This window comes from Rhinoderma darwinii, chromosome 1 (genome assembly GCF_050947455.1).
Source record: "Rhinoderma darwinii isolate aRhiDar2 chromosome 1, aRhiDar2.hap1, whole genome shotgun sequence".
NCBI classification, from domain to species: domain Eukaryota; kingdom Metazoa; phylum Chordata; class Amphibia; order Anura; family Rhinodermatidae; genus Rhinoderma; species Rhinoderma darwinii.
Genome location: NC_134687.1, coordinates 579,603,665 through 579,624,914, shown reverse-complemented (window position 1 = coordinate 579,624,914; position 21,250 = coordinate 579,603,665). Strand labels below are relative to the sequence as shown.

Genomic DNA, 21,250 nt, shown 5'->3' with positions numbered 1-21,250 from the left:
AGGACTATTTACCGACAGAAACGGGGTAGGAGGACATGTGTCCCAACATTCCTTTCCTCCATATGTGACCAAAAGAACTATTCTAAATTGGGAAACCTTATAAAGGCGGACTGATCTTTATCTGCTGTCAATACAAAAATATTGTTGACAACAATTTGAAACGATGGGAAACAATTAAGTATATGTATGCAGTATTGGCAAATGGGTTCCTCCTATTGTTTATATATCTGTTTATACCTATTTTATTCATACTAGTAAAAGTTATATTTTAGTACTCCGGATCTATTTTTTTCATTACTTAGGGATGGTGAAAGAACCACTGGATTACTAGAAAAGAACACCAAACCATTGGATCACTAAGTAGTAATGTAAAGCACCAGAAGAATAAAAATCTTGCACTGCACCACTGAATCTGGCTTGTATAAGGGTATGATTATTGTTGGTCAGGGTTTCTTCCTGAAGCGGAATCCCCGGCCAGAGCATTGCCGATACTCTGGCTGGGGATTCCCCTCCTGGAAAAGCCCCTGACGTCACTGTCCGTATATGGGCGTCAGGGGCTCTTCCTAAAGTGGAATCCCCGGCCAGAGCATTCTCGACACTCTGGCCGAGGATTCCCCTACTGGAGAAGCCCCTGACATCACTGTCCATATGTGAACAGTGACTTCAGGGTTTTTTCCTGAAGCAGAATCCCCGAACAGAGCATTGCCGAAGCTCTGGCCGGGAATTCCCCCCCTGGAGAAGCCCCTGATGTCACTGTTCATATATGGACAGTGACATCAGGGGCTCTTCCTGAAGCGGAATTCTTGGCCAGAGCATTGCCGATGCTCTGGCCGGAGATTTCCCCCTGGAGAAGCCCCTGGCATCACTATCCATGTAAGGATAGTGACGTTAGGGGCTCCTCCTGGAGCAGAAGCCACGGCCACAGAGAGACCAATGCTCTGGCTGGGGATTCCACTCCTAGTGGGAGCCCCAATGGAGCTATCTACAGGGGGGTTAGCGCTATCTATAGGCAGGGTGGTGCTATCTTCAAGGGGGGTGTGGCACTATCAACTTGGGCACTTGCACTATATGGGCACCATCGACATGGGCACTGGCACTTTATATGTGGGCACTGGCACTTAATATCTGTGCACTATGTTGGCACTGTGGCACTATCTACATGGGCACTGTGGCACAATATGGGCATCATCTACATGGGCACTGTGGCACTGTGTGGACAGTGCCACTTTATATGTTGCACTGGCACTTTTTATGTGGGACTATGTGGGCACTGTGGTTGTATGTGGGCACTGGCATCATCTATGTGGGCACTATCTACAGTGGGCACTGTGGAACTTTCTACAGGGCATTGTCACACTGAGGGGCATTATACTGTATTGGGGCATCTGTGTGGACATTATACTGTATGGAGGCAGCTATGGAGGCATTGTACTGTATGGGGGCAGCTGTGGGGCATTATGCTGTATGGGGCAGCTATCGGGGCATTATGCTGTATGGGGACAGCTATAGAGCATTATACTGTATTGGGGCATTTGTGTGGGCATTATACTGTATAGGGGCATCTGTGTTGGCTTATACAGTATGGGTGCACCTATGGGGGCATTATACTGTGCGGGGGCAGCTATTTGGCATTATACTGTGTGGGGGTTCTATGGGGGCATTATACTGTGGGGAGGCACTATGGAAGCATGATACTGTGTGGGCTGAACCGGGTGTGTATGGGCGGGGATTAGGAGGTGTTAGAGGCATGTCTTAAAAGTATAAAAATTGCCACGCCGCATCGGTTGTCTCTCTTTGCGATACCTGAAAGTTGGGAGATATGATGTACATGTTCTATATAGATGGAGTGTGGGCACTCAGAATCATGTTCTCTGATGGGCCCAAGGTACCTCTGTCCTACGATGCACATACTGTATGCTATGTACATCCCTGCAAGGTATCTTTCTTATTGTTCCTCATTTTCACCAATTCTGGTGTAGAGAATGCTGACATATAGATGACACATCTCACACTCTAGTAACACAGTGCCACTTAGTGGACAAAATAGCCCGAAACAAAACATATTATCAAAGTCAAAAACATTACTTAGCTCAAAAGTTAGAGCAAAATGATAAGAAGCTCTTCAATTTCCCAAGTGTCCCATCATCTACTGACTATAGTCATCATTTGTGTGAACCGAATAATTCATAACATGTCAGCTATGTCTTGTCCAGATCGTTGGAAAGGTTTGCAACATATAATTTTCCAATTCTTATTTTAAGAAAATTAATATTGAATTAATATATTATTGAAATGTTATAACACTAGAAGATGGGATTATGGGTGGTATGTAATGGAATTATTATAAAGATTCGCTGTATTATTCAATTGAACCCTAAATAAACCCAGCAGCATTTTTAATGAGCAAGTAGTTGTCACTAACAAAGTAAAGATGGTTGTTGATGCAGAACGTTTTAATTAGGTTTTATTTGGTAGCTAGAACAAAAGAACAGAAACCAGGCAATGGACTTTCCCATCGTCTCTGATTAAAAACAGATCACACTTCAGCAGTCATACATAAAGGGTCAATTATCAACATAAAATTACAGCACAACACATTCTGCCTGTTAAATAAGCGCCGATCAATAATACAGCATGTAGATCGCCGCTCAATTGCTTCATTTACATGAAGTAATAATCACAAGTATGGTGGTGAACGCTTGTTAATACAATCATTCCTCTCCATACATATTAATCCTGTCGGCAGCAAATCCCCCGTTTACACAAGTGAACCTTTTTCTGGCTGCGATATATCCCCCATTTTAGCGCCAAAAAGGAGCGGAATTCCGCCATTCGTATCCACAGCGCCGATCGTCTGGACATACCAGAAACCAGGGTAACAAGGTAGGCTTGACAACAACTCTGCACCCGATACATTACAACTGTGACCTGATGTTATGCTAGTTAGCACTAGACTGATAGCCTCTGCAGACCATGGAAGCCTGTCATACTTTATTACCATGTTGTGATGTTATTAGGTTGCCCTTAGCGATGTGCCTGTTTGACAGCAGGAGATACTGCTTTACCCCTGTCTTTTCCTTTACGATCTATGTATGGATATCTCTATTTATTAAACATAGCCTCTGTGGAACTGTTTATGCTGCCTATATGAAGAACTCGCTATATTGTCACATACCTGATTACGTTATTGTGCTTGGGACGAGGAGGTCGTCCGTACACTCATACTGTTCTTGCTTGATTGATTATTTATTCTGTGATATTTCAATGCACAATTCTGTTCTTTGATTTACTTCATTGTATTTCCTATACTTTATTTATTTATTTATTTACTTTCCTTACTTACGTCATGTTTTACTCAATTTTTGACCAATGTACGTATATGATGCTAATATACCAATGTATAAATATTCTGTATACTTATAGTGCCTGACGAAGGTCCTTTGACCGAAACGTTGCACCTAACCCTTGGCATCAAACATAATAAAAATGTCAAGAATCCATTACCTACGACTCAGTGTGCCGAATACTTTTTCACAATACGATTGGGTTGGGACCCTATTCGTGCACCTACCTGGATCTAGTGCATTCCGAACCATTTTCCACTTTTTCTGGCTGCATTATAGATGCGATCAGCCACCGAATGAACGTTTGCTAGTTTATCGGCTGATCGCTGTCCTGCATATGCAATGATCAGGAACAAGCTTTTGTACGAACGCTTGTTCGTCCGATCAATGGCCCAGGTAAAAGGGCCTATAGGCATCTACAAAAACCCTTTCAATGCTCAACTGTTGACAAAATTGTGCCCAATGAAAGCCAGTGGCCAGAAGGATTCTTGACTCTTTGACTTAAAGAGGCTCTGTCACCACATTATAAGTGCCCTATCTCCTATATAATGAGATCGGCGCTGTAATGTAGGTGACAGTAATGCTTTTTATTTAGAAAAACAATCTATTTTAAAACACTTTATGAGCGATTTTTAGATTTATGCTAATGAGTTTCTTAATGCCCAAGTGGGCATGTTTTTACTTTAGACCAAGTGGGCGTTGTACAGAGGAGTGTATGACACTGACCAATCAGTGATCAATCAGCGTCATACACTTCTCCCCATTCATTTACACTGCACTAGCGATATAGCTATATCGTTATGTGCAGCCACATACACAGACACTAACATTACTGTAGTGTCGTGATAATGAATATACATTATCTCCAGCCAGAGATGATCAAAAGCTATACAATTTTATTAATTTATACAAAAAACACAGACAAAAAAGTTTATAACAATTAAGAACCACCAAGAAGATGCATAGCTAGTATCTGGGAGGTTTGGTCCAGGAGGGTATAACTTATCATAATGTATACCCAGATAAAATCTATCTGTTTTGGTGCTTCTTAACTGTTTTGAACTTTTTTGTCTGTGTTTTTTTCATAAATTCATACATTTGTATAGCTTTTGTATTATGGATCATGTGTAAGTGCTCATAATGCTTTTTTCACACACCACTTTTTTTTTGTACTAGTCTTGACAATAGGTCAGTTGCTCTTGTTGCACCATTTACGTTTGAATGGTGCCAGCCACTTCATGTGAAATTAATGGGGCTAATCCTGGAGCGGACCTGCTGCACACTTGGATTTATGCCGCGTAAATATGCACCAAATTTATTGGCAACATGCGGATGGGGCCTAACGTTTTTTTTTTTTGTATTACACATATTTTATAAAACATACCTAGCCATGCTCCATTGATAAAAACTTTAATGGGAGCAATTGTGTCTTGTAGGATTTGAGCATTAGGCTAGGGCTACATTTGGTTCCCCGTGAGTGACAGTAAAAAAACACATGTTTTTAATGGAATTTGGAGCTTTTAAGAGAGTTAGGGTATGTTCACACGGCCCAAAAATCGGAAGCAGAACGCCTCTAAACATCTGCCCATTAATTTCAATGGGAAAAACTGAGTTCTGTTCCAATGGGAAATTTGAAAAACGGCCGTGTAAAAAAAAGGCTGCAAAAAAAACGTGCAGGTCACTTCTTGGGACGTTTTTGGAGCCGTTTTTCATTGGCTCTATTGAAAAAAGCTCCAAAAATGACAGTAAAAAATGCAGCTAAAATCGTGACTAGCTTAAAAAACGTCTGAAAATCAGGAGCTGTTTTCCCTTGAAAACAGCTCCGTATTTTCAGACATTTTTAAGTTTGTATGTGAACATACCCTAACAGGACAATTATATTGTTTTTAATTAAAGCCAACATTTTATGCATTGATGTTTTTCTATCCACAGTGATCCTGCTCCAAAGCTAAAATATCTCAGATTTAACGAGTTTTATTCAGCTATTTCTTTGTTATATCTGTATGAGAATCTGCATATTGCCCCTTTATTGCTGTATAGATAAATTTTCTCTTTACACAAAATCCAATATATACCCAATGTTTGCTTGGCCTTGTATCATGGAACAGGAAGCCTTCAAGTTGTTCCATCATGGGCACTGTAAAGCCTCCTAGCAAATTGCTCCCTGGGCTCTTTTATAAATTTAGAAGATATCACCCACAACTTGTAAGAATTATGTTTGTGTGAATACAGGTACTTGCGTGTATGTCATCTGTTTGTATATTTGGAGCTGTAATATTTTCAATTTTTTTTCTATAGGTTTTTATAATGTACATTTGTGTGTTACTAGAAAATGAATAGTAATACCGATCTGTAGATATTCTGAGTTAAACTGTTGGTATCTGGGTATGATTTCGAATTTCTGCTCTGAATTCTTGCCAATTTGGCATTAAACTGGAAAGACAAAAAGAGACGTTAATCTGTAAATTATATAATAAATCATTATATCTTGTTATAAATAGATACTTTATGTCTTATAAAGGGTAGTACAGAAAGATAAGGATAGGACTATGCTCTATATGGGATGCGACATTGCTGCACACCAATTTCCCTAAAGTATTGCCAGACATTTGCTGTCAGCTACACGAGCATGACCCAGTTCAGCTGTGGCAGAACATTACAGATAGGAAGGCCTGGTTCTTAGGGCATATTTAATCCTTTTGCTACATGACAATTTTTACACTTTTGACAAATACAATCAAAACCTGAATAAAAAAAATATAATATACCACTAAACATATACATTTTCTGTGGGTTGACAACCAGCATACTTTAAAAATGCCACCCTGCACTTTACGCTAATGGGCGCCTTCGAGCAATTTCAACAAATCAATAAAAGTCTGACCAGAGCAGAGCATGAAATGCACAACATCCACTAAACATGAAAAGTTTAAGATGTGCAAAGTTCAAACATGCCACCAGGGCTGCACCGTCCATGAGGCGAGATGAGTATCTCGCCTCAGGCTGTGGCCTGCTGCCTCTCTGAGGAGTGGCCGCGCCACTGAAACCAGCCTTCGCCACCACCCCCTCTTGCACTATAATTGCATAAGCTATGAATGCCCGAGCACAGTTCCCGGCCATTCAGCGCTTTTCAACTACGCAAGCCGCGCGATGACTGCATCCATCACGCCGCTTGCATCCTTGAAAGACTGGCAGAATGACTTGCCCTGTCAATCAGTGCCTTTCAAAGGCGCAAGCTATATGGTGGCTATATGAGGGATACTATATATAGGGGTGGGCTATATGAGGGATACTATGTGCAGGGGTGGGCTATATGAGGGACACTACATACAGGGTTGGGCTATATGAGGGACACTATATACAGAGGTGGGCTATATGTGGGGCATTATATACAGAGGGTGGGCTATATGAGGGATACTATATATAGGGGTGGGCTATATGAGGGATACTATGTACAGGGGTGGGCTATATGAGGGACACTACCTACATAGGTGGGCTATATGATGGACACTATATACAGGGGTGGGCTATATGTGGGGCATTATATACAGGGGAGGGCTATGAGGGATACTATATATAGGGGTGGTCTATATGAGGGATACTATGTACAGAGGTGGGCTATTTGAGGGACACTACATACAGGGGTGGGCTATATGAGGGACACTATATACAGTGGTGGACTATATGAGGGACACTACATACAGGGGTGGGCTACATGAGGGATACTATATACAGGGGTGGGCTATATACAAGGGTGGGCTACATGTGGGGCACTACACCGCGTTCCAAATTATTATGCAAATGTAATTTTTCGCTGATTTTCCTAAATAGTCTATGCAGATGACAGTCAGTATAATCTTCAAGCCATCAACCGTTGGAGTATAATACAAATTTTATTGAACAAATCTCCTAATGATAACAGATTTTTTTTTTAGAAGTAAAAAACTCAAAATACACTGTTTCAAATTATTATGCACAACAGAGATCAAAACATTTTAAAGGTTGTAAAGAGAACTAAAATGGTAATTTGTTGAATTTGCAGCATCAGGAGGTCATATTTACAGAAATCAAAAGCACTTTCAATCAAAGAAAACTTAGCAGGCCAAGTTACATGTTAACATAGGACCCCTTCTTTGATATCACCTTCACAATTCCTGCATCCATTGAATTTGTGAGTATTTGGACAGTTTCTGCTTGAATATCTTTGCAGGATGTCAGAATAGCCTCCCAGAGCTTCTGTTTTGATGTGAACTGCCTCCCACCCTCATAGATATTTTGCTTGAGGATGCTCCAAAGGTTCTCAATAGGGTTGAGGTCAGGGGAACATGGGGGCCACAACATGAGTTTCTCTCCTTTTTTGCCAATAGCAGCCAATGACACAGAGGTATTCTTTGCAGCATGAGATGGTGCATTGTCATGCATGAAGATAATTTTGCTACGGAAGGCACGGTTCTTCTTTTTGTACCACGGAAGAAAGTGGTCAGTCATAAACTCTACGTATTTTGCAGAGGTCATTTTCACACCGTCAGGGACCCTAAAGGGGCCTACCAGCTCTGTCCCCATGATTCCAGCCAAAAACATGACTCCGCCACCTCCTTGCTGACGTCGCAGCCTTGTTGGGACATGGACATTCACCAACCATCCACTACTCCATCCATCTGGACCATCCAGGGTTGCACGGCACTCATCAGTAAACAACAAATTAGTCTTCATGTATTTCTGAGCCCACTGCAACCATTTCTGCTTGTGAGCATTGTTTAGGGGTGGCCAAATAATAGCTTTATGCACACTTGCAAACCTCTGGAGGATCCTACACCTTGAGGTTCGCGGGACTCCAGAGGCACCAGCGGCTTCAAATACCTGTTTGCTGCTTTGCAATGGCATTTTAGCAGCTGCTCTCCTAATCCTATTAATTTGTCTGGCAGAAACCTTCCTCATTATGCCTTTATCTGAACGAACCCGTCTGTGCTCTGAATCAGCCACAAATCTTTTCACAGTACGATGATCACGCTTAAGTTTTCTTGAAATATCCAATGTTTTCATACCTTGTCCAAGGTATTGCACTATTTCACGCTTTTCAGCAGCAGAGAGATCCTTTTTCTTTCCCATATTGCTTGAAACCTGTGGCCTGCTTAATAATGTGGAACGTCCTTCTTAAGTAGTTTTCCTTTGATTGGAAACAATATGATAATAGCATTTGGGGTGCATTTGGGGTGCTATTATCATTTTCTGTTACGGGGATCACGTGGATCGCAGGCGCAACATTGCAGATATGGGTAAGTCTTGATCTAGGGGCTCCCTCTGGTACTTGTCGGACGGGCCCGTTTGCTCACCATTGGATACATATACGGTATATTCCCTGTGTGATATATGATATAGGGGTTCCCCCCCCTTTTTTCTGGGGATAAACCTCTTTATAAGTTACTAAGGGGGACGTACATGATATGTGGGGATACGTTTAGTGCTATTGCTTTAACAGGCCGGTCAGTAGACTGTGTGTAACTTTCACCTGTGCAATGTACGTATTGATTATATGACTTTTCATTCATTACTAGTGCCCACCACATACATGTCCCCGGTTATAGGTGGAATATATATCCCGTCATTTTTTGCCAAGGTGCTTATATGTATATCCTTCCTGCGATTTGACCACCTGGCTACGTGATCCAGATACTACCTGTCGTCTTTTAGATACCTCGTTGTGTTTTTATCATTATATATGTTATATGTTATATGTCGATGTATTTATATGTAATAAAATTGTACTTTTTTACATTACATGTAGCCTTGTGACTCGTGCTTCTCCATTTTTTTCGCATGATATAGTAGAGTCCTGCTATTCCTTGATCTAATAGTTTGGGGGTACTTTGTACACATGTGCTGATCAGTACCTAACCACTTACTTGCTCCTGTGAGACATCTATTTATAAATTGGTTCCTATGCTGTAGTGCTCTCTAGTGCAGTATATATATATATATATATATATATATATATATTGAGCTTGGTTCTGGTGCTTTATATATGTAATGAGCTTGGTTCTGGGGATGTATGTTTATACTGAGCTTGATTCTCATGTCGTATATATGTATGAACTTGGTTCTGGTCTGTCTATATGTATGAGCTTGGTTCTGGTGCTGTATATATGTACTGAGCTTGATTCTAGTGCTGTATTTATGTACTGAGCTTGGTTTTGGTGCAGTATATATATATATATACACTGCCGTTCAAAAGTTTGGGGTCACCCAGACAATTTTGTGTTTTCCATGAAAACTCACACTTATATTTATCAAATGAGTTGCAAAATGACTAGAAAATATAGTCAAGACATTGACAAGGTTAGAAATAAGGATTTTTAATTCAAATAATAATTTTCTCCTTCAAACTTTGCTTTCGTCAAAGAATGCTCCATTTGCAGCAATTACAGCATTGCAGACCTTTGGCATTCTAGCTGTTAATTTGCTGAGGTTATCGGGAGAAATTTCACCCCATGCTTCCAGAAGCCCCTCCCACAAGTTGGATTGGCTTGATGGGCACTTCTTGCATACCATACGGTCAAGCTGCTCCCACAACAGCTCTATGGGGTTGAGATCTGGTGACTGCGCTGGCCACTCTATTACAGATAGAATACCAGCTGCCTGCTTCTTCCCTAAATAGTTCTTGCATAATTTGGAGGTGTGCTTTGGGTCATTGTCCTGTTGTAGGATGAAATTGGCTCCAATCAAGCGCTGTCCACAGGGTATGGCATGGCGTTGCAAAATGGAGTGATAGCCTTCCTTATTCAAAATCCCTTTTACCTTGTACAAATCTCCCAATTTACCAGCACCAAAGCAACCCCAGACCATCACATTACCTCTACCATGCTTGACAGATAGTGTCAGGCACTCTTCCAGCATCTTTTCAGTTGTTCTGCGTCTCACAAATGTTCTTCTGTGGGATCCAAACACCTTAAACGTCGATTCGTCTGTCCATAACACTTTTTTCCAATCTTCCTCTGTCCAATGTCTGTGTGCTTTTGCCCATATTAATCTTTTCCTTTTATTAGCCAGTCTCAGATATGGCTTTTTCTTTGCCACTCTGCCCTGAAGGTGAGCATCCCGGAGTCGCCTCTTCACTGTAGACGTTGACACTGGTGTTTTGTGGGTACTATTCAATGAAGCTGCCAGTTGAGGACCTGTGAGGCGTCTATTTCTCAAACTAGAGACTCTAATGTACTTGTCTTGTTGCTCAGTTGTGCAGCGGGGCCTCCTACTTCTCTTTCTACTCTGGTTAGAGCCTGTTTGTGCTGTCCTCTGAAGGGAGTAGTACACACTGTTGTAGGAAATCTTCAGTTTCTTGGCAATTTCTCGCATGGAATAGCCTTCATTTCTAAGAACAAGAATAGACTGTCGAGTTTCACATGAAAGCTCTCTTTTTCTAGCCATTTTGAGAGTTTAATCCAACCCACAAATGTAATGCTCCAGATTCTCAACTAGCACAAAGGAAGGTCAGTTTTATAGCTCCTCTAAACAGCAAAACTATTTACATCGGTGCTAACATAATTGCACAAGGGGTTTCAAGTGTTTTCTGATCATCCATTAGCCTTCTAACACAGTAAGCAAACACAATGTACCATTAGAACACTGGTGTGATGGTTGCTGGAAATGGGCCTCTATACACCTATGTAGATATTGCATTAAAAACCAGACGTTTTCAGCTAGAATAGTCATTTAGCACATTAACAATGTATAGAGTGTATTTCTGATTAATTGAATGTTATCTTCATTGAAAAAAACTGTGCTTTTCTTACAAAAATAAGGAAATTTCTAAGTGACCCTAAACTTTTGAACGGTAGTGTATATATATATATATATATATATATATATATATATATACACTACCATTCAAAAGTTTAGGGTCACTTAGAAATTTCCTTGTTTTTGAAAGAAAAGCACAGTTTTTTTCAATGAAGATAACATTAAATTAATCAGAAATACACTCTATACATTGTTAATGTGCTAAATGACTATTCTAGCTGCAAACATCTGGTTTTGAATGCAATATCTACATAGGTGTATAGAGGCCCATTTCCAGCAATCATCACTCCAGTGTTCTAATGGTACATTGTGTTTGCTAACTGTGTTAGCTAATGGATGATTAGAAAACAAACCCTTGTGCCATTATGTTAGCACTGCTGTAAACAGTTTTGCTGTTTAGAGGAGATATAAAACTGACCTTCCTTTGAGCTAGTTGAGAATCTGGAGCATTACATTTGTGGCTTCGATTAAACTCTCAAAATGGCTAGAAAAAGAGAGCGTTCATGTGAAACTCGACAGTCTTTCTTGGCAATTTCTCGCATGGAATAGCCTTAATTTCTAAGAACAAGAATAGACTGTCGAGTTTCACATGAAAGCTCTCTTTTTCTAGCCATTTTGAGAGTTTAATCGAACCCGCAAATGTAATGGTCCAGATTCTCAACTAGCTCAAAGGAAGGTCAGTTTTATAGCTCCTCTAAACAGCAAAACTGTTTACAGCGGTGCTAACATAATTGCACAAGGGTTTTCAAGTGTTTTCTAATCATCCATTAGCCTTCTAACACAGTTAGCAAACACAATGTACCATTAGAACACTGGCGTGATGATTGCTGGAAATGGGCCTCTATACACCTATGTAGATATTGCATTAAAAACCAGACGTTTGCAGCTAGAATAGTCATTTAGCACATTAACAATGTATAGAGTGTATTTCTGATTAATTTAATGTTATCTTTATTGAAAAAAACTGTGCTTTTCTTGCAAAAATAAGGACATTTCTTAGTGACCCTAAACTTTTGAACGGTAGTGTATATATATATATATATATATATATATATATATATATATATATATATATATATATATATTGAGCTTTGTTCTAGGTGCTGTATATATGTTATGAGCTTTGTTCTGGAGCTTTATTTACATACTGAGCTTTGTTCTGCTGCTGTGTATATGTACCGAGCTTGGTTCCTACGTTGTAGTGCTCTCTAGTGCTGTGTATATATATATATATATATATATATATATATATATATATATATATATGTTTAGCTTGGTTCTGGTGCTTTATATATGTAATGAACTTGGTTCTGGGGATGTATATATGTACTGAGCTTGGTTCTCATGCTGTGTATATGTATGAGCTTTGTTCTGGTCTGTTTATATGTATGAGCTTTGTTCTGGAGCTGTATATACAGTGAAGGAAATAAGTATTTGATCCCTTGCTGATTTTGTAAGTTTGCCCACTGTCAAAGACATGAACAGTCTAGAATTTTTAGGCTAGGTTAATTTTACCAGTGAGAGATAGATTATATTTAAAAAAAAACAGAAAATCACATTGTCAAAATTATATATATTTATTTTCATTGTGCACAGAGAAATAAGTATTTGATCCCTTTGGCAAACAAGACTTAATACTTGGTGGCAAAACCCTTGTTGGCAAGCACAGCAGTCAGACATTTTTTGTAGTTGATGATGAGGTTTGCACACATGTTAGATGGAATTTTGGACCACTCTTCTTTGCAGATCATCTGTAAATCATTAAAATTTGAAGGCTGTCGCTTGGCAACTCGGATCTTCAGCTCCCTCCATAAGTTTTCGATGGGATTAAGGTCTGGAGACTGGCTAGGCCACTCCATGACCTTAATGTGCTTCTTTTTGAGCCACTCCTTTGTTGCCTTGGCTGTATGTTTCGGGTCATTGTCGTGCTGGAAGACCCAGCCACGAGCCATTTTTAATGTCCTGGTGGAGGGAAGGAGGTTGTCACTCAGGATTTGACAGTACATGGCTCCATCCATTCTCCCATTGATGCGGTGAAGTAGTCCAGTGCCCTTAGCAGAGAAACACCCCCAAAACATAATGTTTCCACCTCCATGCTTGACAGTGGGGACGGTGTTCTTTGGGTCATAGGCAGCATTTCTCTTCCTCCAAACACGGCGAGTTGAGATAATGCCAAAGAGCTCAATTTTAGTCTCATCTGACCACAGCACCTTCTCCCAATCACTCTCAGAATTATCCAGATGTTCATTTGCAGACTTCAGACGGGCCTGTACATGTGCCTTCTTGAGCAGGGGGACCTTGCGGGCACTGCAGGATTTTAATCCATTACGGCGTAATGTGTTACCAATGGTTTTCTTGGTGACTGTGGTCCCAGCTGCCTTGAGATCATTAACAAGTTCCCCCCGTGTAGTTTTCGGCTGAGCTCTCACCTTCCTCAGGATCAAAAATACCCCACAAGGTGAGATTTTGCATGGAGCCCCAAATCGATGTCGATTGACAGTCATTTTGTATGTCTTCCATTTTCTTACTATTGCACCAACAGTTGTCTCCTTCTCACCCAGCGTCTTACTTATGGTTTTGTAGCCCATTCCAGCCTTGTGCAGGTCTATGATCTTGTCCCTGACATCCTTAGAAAGCTCTTTGGTCTTGTCCATGTTGTAGAGGTTAGAGTCAGACTGATTAATTGAGTCTGTGGACAGGAGTCTTTTATACAGGTGACCATTTAAGACAGCTGTCTTTAATGCAGGCACCAAGTTGATTTGGAGCGTGTAACTGGTCTGGAGGAGGCTGAACTTTTAATGGTTGGTAGGGGATCAAATACTTATTTCTCTGTGCACAATCCAAATAAATATATATAATTTTGACTATGTTATTTTTTTTATTTTTTTTAATATAATCTATCTCTCACTGGTAAAATTAACCTAGCCTAAAAATTCTAGACTGTTCATGACTTTGACAGTGGGCAAACTTACAAAATCAGCAAGGGATCAAATACTTATTTCCTTCACTGTATGTACTGAGCTTGGTTCTGGTGCTGTATCTATGTACTGAGCTTGGTTCTGTTGTTGTATTTATGTGCTGAGCTATGTTCTGGTGCTGTATATGTGTACTGAACTTGGTTCTAGTGTTGTATATATGTACTGAGCTTGGTTCTGCGGATATATATTTATACTGAGCTTGATACTTATGTCGTATATATGTGTGAACTTGGTTCTGTACTGTCTATATGTATGAGCTTTGTTCTGGTGCTGTATATATGTACTGAGCTTGGTTCTAGTGCTGTATTTATGTACTGAGCTTAGTTTTGGTGCAGTATATATATATATATATATATATATATATTGAGCTTTGTTCTGGTGCTGTATATATGTTATGAGCCTTGTTCTGGGGATGTATATATGTACTGAGCTTGGTTCTCATGCTGTGTATATGTATGAGCTTGGTTCTGGTCTGTTTATATGTATGAGCTTTGTTCTGGAGCTGTATATGTACTGAGCTTGGTTTTGGTGCTGTATCTATGTACTGAGCTTGGTTCTGTTGCTGTATTTATGTGCTGAGCTTTGTTCTGGTGCTGTATATGTGTACTGAACTTGGTTCTGGTGTTGTATATATGTACTGAGCTTGGTTCTGCGGATGTATATTTATACTGAGCTTGATTCTCATGTCACATATATGTATGAACTTGGTTCTGGTCTGTCTATATGTATGAGCTTTGTTCTGGTGCTGTATATATGTACTGAGCTTGGTTCTAGTACTGTATTTATGTACTGAGCTTCGTTTTGGTGCAGTATATATATATATATATATTGAGCTTTGTTCTGGTGCTGTATATATGTTATGAGCTTTGTTCTGGGGATGTATATATGTACTGAGCTTGGTTCTCATGCTGTGTATATGTATGTGCTTGGTTCTGGTCTGTTTATATGTATGAGCTTTGTTCTGGAGCTGTATATGTACTGAGCTTGGTTTTGGTGCTGTATCTATGTACTGAGCTTGGTTCTGTTGCTGTATTAAATGTGCTTAGCTTTGTTCTGGTGCTGTATATTTGTACTGAACTTAGTTCTGGTGTTAAAAACACAAACAGAAAAAATGGGACATAAAGATCATCAAAACCACAAAAAAGGCCATACTCACTAGGTAGGTGGGTGGGTGAAAACCCGTTCCCATCAGGAGTTCTGGTGTTGTATATATGTACTGAGCTTGGTTCTGCGTATATATATTTATACTGAGCTTGATACTTATGTTGTATATATGTGTGAACTTGGTTCTGTACTGTCTATATGTATGAGCTTTGTTCTGGTGCTGTATATATATGTACTGAGCTTGGTTCTAGTGCTGTATTTATGTACTGAGCTTGGTTTTGGTGCAATATATATATATATTGAGCTTTGTTCTGGTGCTGTATATATGTTATGAGCTTTGTTCTGGGGATGTATATATGTACTGAGCTTGGTTCTCATGCTGTGTATATGTATGAGCTTGGTTCTGGTCTGTTTATATATATATATGAGCTTTGTTCTGGAGGTGTATATGTACTGAGCTTGGTTTTGGTGCTGTATCTATGTACTGAGCTTGGTTCTGTTGCTGTATTTATGTGCTGAGCTTTGTTCTGGTGCTGTATATGTGTACTGAACTTGGTTCTGGTGTTGTATATATGTACTGAGCTTGGTTCTGCGGATGTATATTTATACTGAGCTTGATTCTCATGTCACATATATGTGTGAACTTGGTTCTGGTCTGTCTATATGTATGAGCTTGGTTCTGGTGCTGTATATATGTACTGAGCTTGGTTCTAGTGCTGTATTTATATACTGAGCTTAGTTTTGGTGCAGTATATATATATATATATATATATATATATATTGAGCTTTGTTCTGGTGCTGTATATATGTTATGAGCTTTGTTCTGGGCATGTATATATGTACTGAGCTTGGTTCTCATGCTGTGTATATGTATGAGCTTGGTTCTGGTCTGTTTATATGTATGAGCTTTGTTCTGGAGCTGTATATGTACTGAGCTTGGTTTTGGTGCTGTATCTATGTACTGAGCTTGGTTCTGTTGCTGTATTTATGTGCTGAGCTTTGTTCTGGTGCTGTATATGTGTACTGAACTTGGTTCTGGTGTTGTATATATGTACTGAGCTTGGTTCTGCGGATATATATTTATACTGAGCTTGATACTTATGTCGTATATATGTGTGAACTTGGTTCTGTACTGTCTATATGTATGAGCTTTGTTCTGGTGCTGTATATATGTACTGAGCTTGGTTCTAGTTCTGTATTTATGTACTGAGCTTGGTTTTGGTGCAGTATATATATATATATATATATATATATATATATATATATTGAGCTTTGTTCTGGTGCTGTATATATGTACTGAGCTTGGTTCTCATGCTGTGTATATGTATGAGCTTGGTTCTGGTCTGTTTATATGTATGAGCTTTGTTCTGGAGCTGTATATGTACTGAGCTTGGTTTTGGTGCTGTATCTATGTACTGAGCTTGGTTCTGTTGCTGTATTTATGTGCTGAGCTTTGTTCTGGTGCTGTATGTGTGTACTGAACTTGGTTCTGGTGTTGTATATATGTACTGAGCTTGGTTCTGCGGATGTATATTTATACTGAGCTTGATTCTCATGTCACATATATGTATGAACTTTGTTCTGGTCTGTATATATGTTATGAGCTTTGTTCTGGAGCTGTATTTATGTACTGAGCTTGGTTCTGGTGCTGCGTATATGTACTGAGCTTGGTTCCTACGCTGTTGTGCTCTCTAGTGCTGTATATATATATATATATATATATATATATATAGATATATAGATATGTATCTATCTATCTATCTATCTATCTATCTATCTATCTATCTATCTATCTATCTATCTATCTATCTATATATTGAGCTTGGTTCTGGTGCTTTGTATATGTAATGAGCTTGGTTCTGGGGATGTATATTTATACTGAGCTTGATTCTCATGTCGTATATATGTATGAACTTGGTTCTGGTCTGTCTATATGTATGAGCTTGGTTTTGGTGCTGTATCTATGTACTGAGCTTGGTTCTGTTGCTGTATTTATGTGCTGAGCTTTGTTCTGGTGCTGTATATGTGTACTGAACTTGGTTCTGGTGTTGTATATATGTACTGAGCTTGGTTCTGCGGATATATATTTATACTGAGCTTGATACTTATGTCGTATATATGTGTGAACTTGGTTCTGTACTGTCTATATGTATGAGCTTTGTTCTGGTGCTGTATATATGTACTGAGCTTGGTTCTAGTTCTGTATTTATGTACTGAGCTTGGTTTTGGTGCAGTATATATATATATATATATATATATATTGAGCTTTGTTCTGGTGCTGTATATATGTACTGAGCTTGGTTCTCATGCTGTGTATATGTATGAGCTTGGTTCTGGTCTGTTTATATGTATGAGCTTTGTTCTGGAGCTGTATATGTACTGAGCTTTGTTTTGGTGCTATATCTATGTACTGAGCTTGGTTCTGTTGCTGTATTTATGTGCTGAGCTTTGTTCTGGTGCTGTATGTGTGTACTGAACTTGGTTCTGGTGTTGTATATATGTACTGAGCTTGGTTCTGCGGATGTATATTTATACTGAGCTTGATTCTCATGTCACATATATGTATGAACTTGGTTCTGGTCTGTCTATATGTATGAGCTTTGTTCTGGTGCTGTATATATGTACTGAGCTTGGTTCTAGTGCTGTATTTATGTACTGAGCTTGGTTTTGGTGCAATATATATATATATATATATATATATATATATATATATATATAACTTTGTTCTGGTGCTGTATATATGTTATGAGCTTTGTTCTGGAGCTGTATTTATGTACTGAGCTTGGTTCTGGTGCTGCGTATATGTACTGAGCTTGGTTCCTACGCTGTTGTGCTCTCTAGTGTTGTATATATATATATATATATATATATATATAGATATAGATATGTATCTATCTATCTATCTATCTATCTATATATATTGAGCTTGGTTCTGGTGCTTTGTATATGTAATGAGCTTGGTTCTGGGGATGTATATTTATACTGAGCTTGATTCTCATGTCGTATATATGTATGAACTTGGTTCTGGTCTGTCTATATGTATGAACTTTGTTCTGGTGCTGTATATATGTACTGAGCTTGGTTCTAGTGCTGTATTTATGTACTGACCTTGGTTTTGGTGCAGTACATATATATATATATATATATATATATATATATATATATATATATATATATTTATATATATAGACATATATATTGAACTTTCTTCTGGTGCTGTATTTATGTACTAAGCTTGGTTGTGGTACTGTATATATGTATGAGCTGGGTTCTGAAGCTGTAATTATATAGAATATATTTATAATAACAAAATTTGGGGGGGTGATAGATTTGTTTTCAGTTCATTGTATATTTATTGGGAATTTGTCAGGTAGTTTTAACCCCTTGAATCGCCACCATGTGGTAATACATGACCTGACAATATTTCCAAACATTCCCTTGTATGTTTTTTTCAGATGCAGCAAAATATATAAAATCAACTTTTAAAACGGCGCACACTATATGCTAATTACTCATTAAAGGGTCATGAGGCAGTGCCGCTATTCTGAAGAGTCACATAGTCCTGCCTCCAAACCCACCTTTCCATTCGTGATTGACCTCCCCCTGGCTGTTCTATATCACTACCAGTCTCCTCCAACTTTCTCTGATGCGCCATTGCCTTGTACTTCTTGGGCACACACCGTGCAGCGAGGTGTACTCTGCCAGGCTGCACCGCGCATGCCAGGAGTACAAGGCAATGGCGCATCCGAAAGACTTGGAGGTGGCTGATAGTGATGTAGAACAGATAGGGTAATGTCAATCAAAATCTGGGGGGCGCCATTTCAATTTTCACCTCAGGCAGCAGAGAAGCTAGAATCGGCCCTGCATGCCACTTATGGCTATGTTTACATGTGCATGTCTTCACATACCATATTCACCAGAAGTATAAAGACCAAAAATTTAGATGTAAACATTTGCATCATGGAGTCGAAAAATGATTTGATAAGGCCCTGTTCACATGGAGGAATTTGCAGGCATAAAAATCTGCCTAAAAATTCCTTTCTTGCTGCGGTTTTCGCAGCGTTTTTCACCAACGGCAATTGAGCGCCGCAGACAAAAAATGCAGCGATAAACGCTTTCTCTGCCTCCCATTGATGCGATGCTGCTCCCAGACTTTTGAGCAAATATTCTGGACACACATTTAAAGTCATCCTAATGCATCTAAAATTATGCAGTAACTTGGCACAGGGCTGTGAAATTGGAGTTGTGGAGTAGGAGTCAGGGGTCACTTTTGTTTTAATTCATTTTCTTTTATAGAAATTTGGAAAAGTTTAGAAATTTTAATAATATAAATATATGTTATGTTCTATCCTATCAATCTAATGCGTCTGTCAAGAAAACAGTGATAACTAGGATGTTCTAGCGGCGATAGAGAATAAATTATCAGCTCTCTTATGTTGTTTCTTCTCCATTAGGCTAGATTCAAACGAACTTAGCAGTTTTTCATGTCCTAGGTGCATCCTTGCTGCACCCCTGCGGGACGCATTATCACGCATCCCCCATAGACTAGAGTCTATGTGGGATGCGTGAAGCGCAAAAAAATAGGACATGTCCTATTTTTTCACGGACCCTTCACACGCTTCGTTGAAACAACGGTCGTGTGAACGAACCCATTGAAGTACAAGAGTCCGTGTGATGGCCGTTGTTTTAACGACTGTCACACGAACGTAATCTACTTTCGTCTGAATTCGGCCTTAGACTAAGTATTTTTACACGGCCCTCTTTTTAAAATGTCAGATTCTGTGCTGCGCATGATCAGTAGTGAAGCTCCTCCTCTGAAGACCTGGGAAACTATTTCATTTTCTAAGGTGAATAGTTAAATTTGCGCTGTTTTCGTTACTCCCGACCTTATAGTCAAGAAGTGGCCGGGGAGGCAGAGGAAGCAGAAAAAGGGAGTACCGGGTTTGGGAGGCTCCGTTCCAGTGGATATTCATAAAAGTCTCTGATGAGTAAACCCCTTTAAGTCTTTAAATACCTTTTGTATTAAGGGGTTAAATATTTCCTACCATTTTGTGTATACAGCTACTGTACAGACCTTTGCGTTTCCATGGTTATAGACTACAAACAAACCCTATGTTTGTAGTCTACAACCATGGATGGAAAACACGTATGTATTCTTTTTAAAATCCTACTAATAGCAGTGCTTGTAAATACCTCTATTTGCTGCTTAATCATCTGACTTTGCGTTTCTTTCTCTTGAGTCCGCAGCTGTATCCATAGATCTGAAATTTCCTTGTCTTTTGTAGACAGCAGATTATGTTTCTCTTCTTCTTTAATCAATACTGTAAATATAAAACACCTACATGAATCAGACTTGGCACCAAGCTCATGACATGATGGGACATCCCACTAGTGGCCATGTATTTTCAAGCTAAAATAATAGACTATATTTATATAACAGGATAAACAACGGTGTTTCTCCTGTATAAAAAAAAACAGTGCCCAGTTACTGTATATGACCTGGCCTACATCCTATACTATAAGTAACCAGCAACAATAAATATGCTGCAGAATGACAAAATTTAAAGGGGTTCTTCGGTTGTGTCATCAGTTATATAACAGCCAGGACGTGATGTGTATTCAGAATCCTGACCACTTCTCTGCACTTCTCTGTGATTTACAGCATAGCAGGCGTAGTCTCGCGAGATTACGCTGTAAACTGTCATTTACAGCGAGATCTCGCTGTGCTGTAGTCTCACACAGACGCTACAGAAGTGGTCAGGATTCTGAATACACATCACGTCCTGGCTGGAGGTAATGTATATTCATTGTCACCACACTGCAGTAATGTTATAGTGTGTTTATGTGGCTGCACATAGCGATATAGCTATATCGCTATGTGCTGTGTAAATGAATGGGGAGACGTGTATGACGCTGATTGGTCACTTATTGGTCAGCGTCATACACTCCTCTGTACAACGCCCACTTGGCCAAAAAGTAAAACACGCCCAGTTGTTCATTAGGAAACTAATTAGCATAAAGCTAATATAG

General features: G+C 39.4%; 1 protein-coding gene across 2 annotated transcripts in view; it reads right to left on the bottom strand.

The window, feature by feature from the left end:
* CCDC152 (coiled-coil domain containing 152) overlaps positions 1–21,250 on the bottom strand; it is a 95,530-nt gene that overhangs the window by 5,518 nt on the left and 68,762 nt on the right. For both annotated transcript variants that reach the window (XM_075839503.1, XM_075839509.1), the window contains 2 exons: positions 20,414–20,541; positions 5,691–5,777 (listed from right to left, as the gene is read on the bottom strand). In XM_075839503.1, the coding sequence (XP_075695618.1) occupies positions 5,691–5,777; positions 20,414–20,541 (215 nt within the window). The remainder of the gene's footprint in view (positions 1–5,690; positions 5,778–20,413; positions 20,542–21,250) is intronic.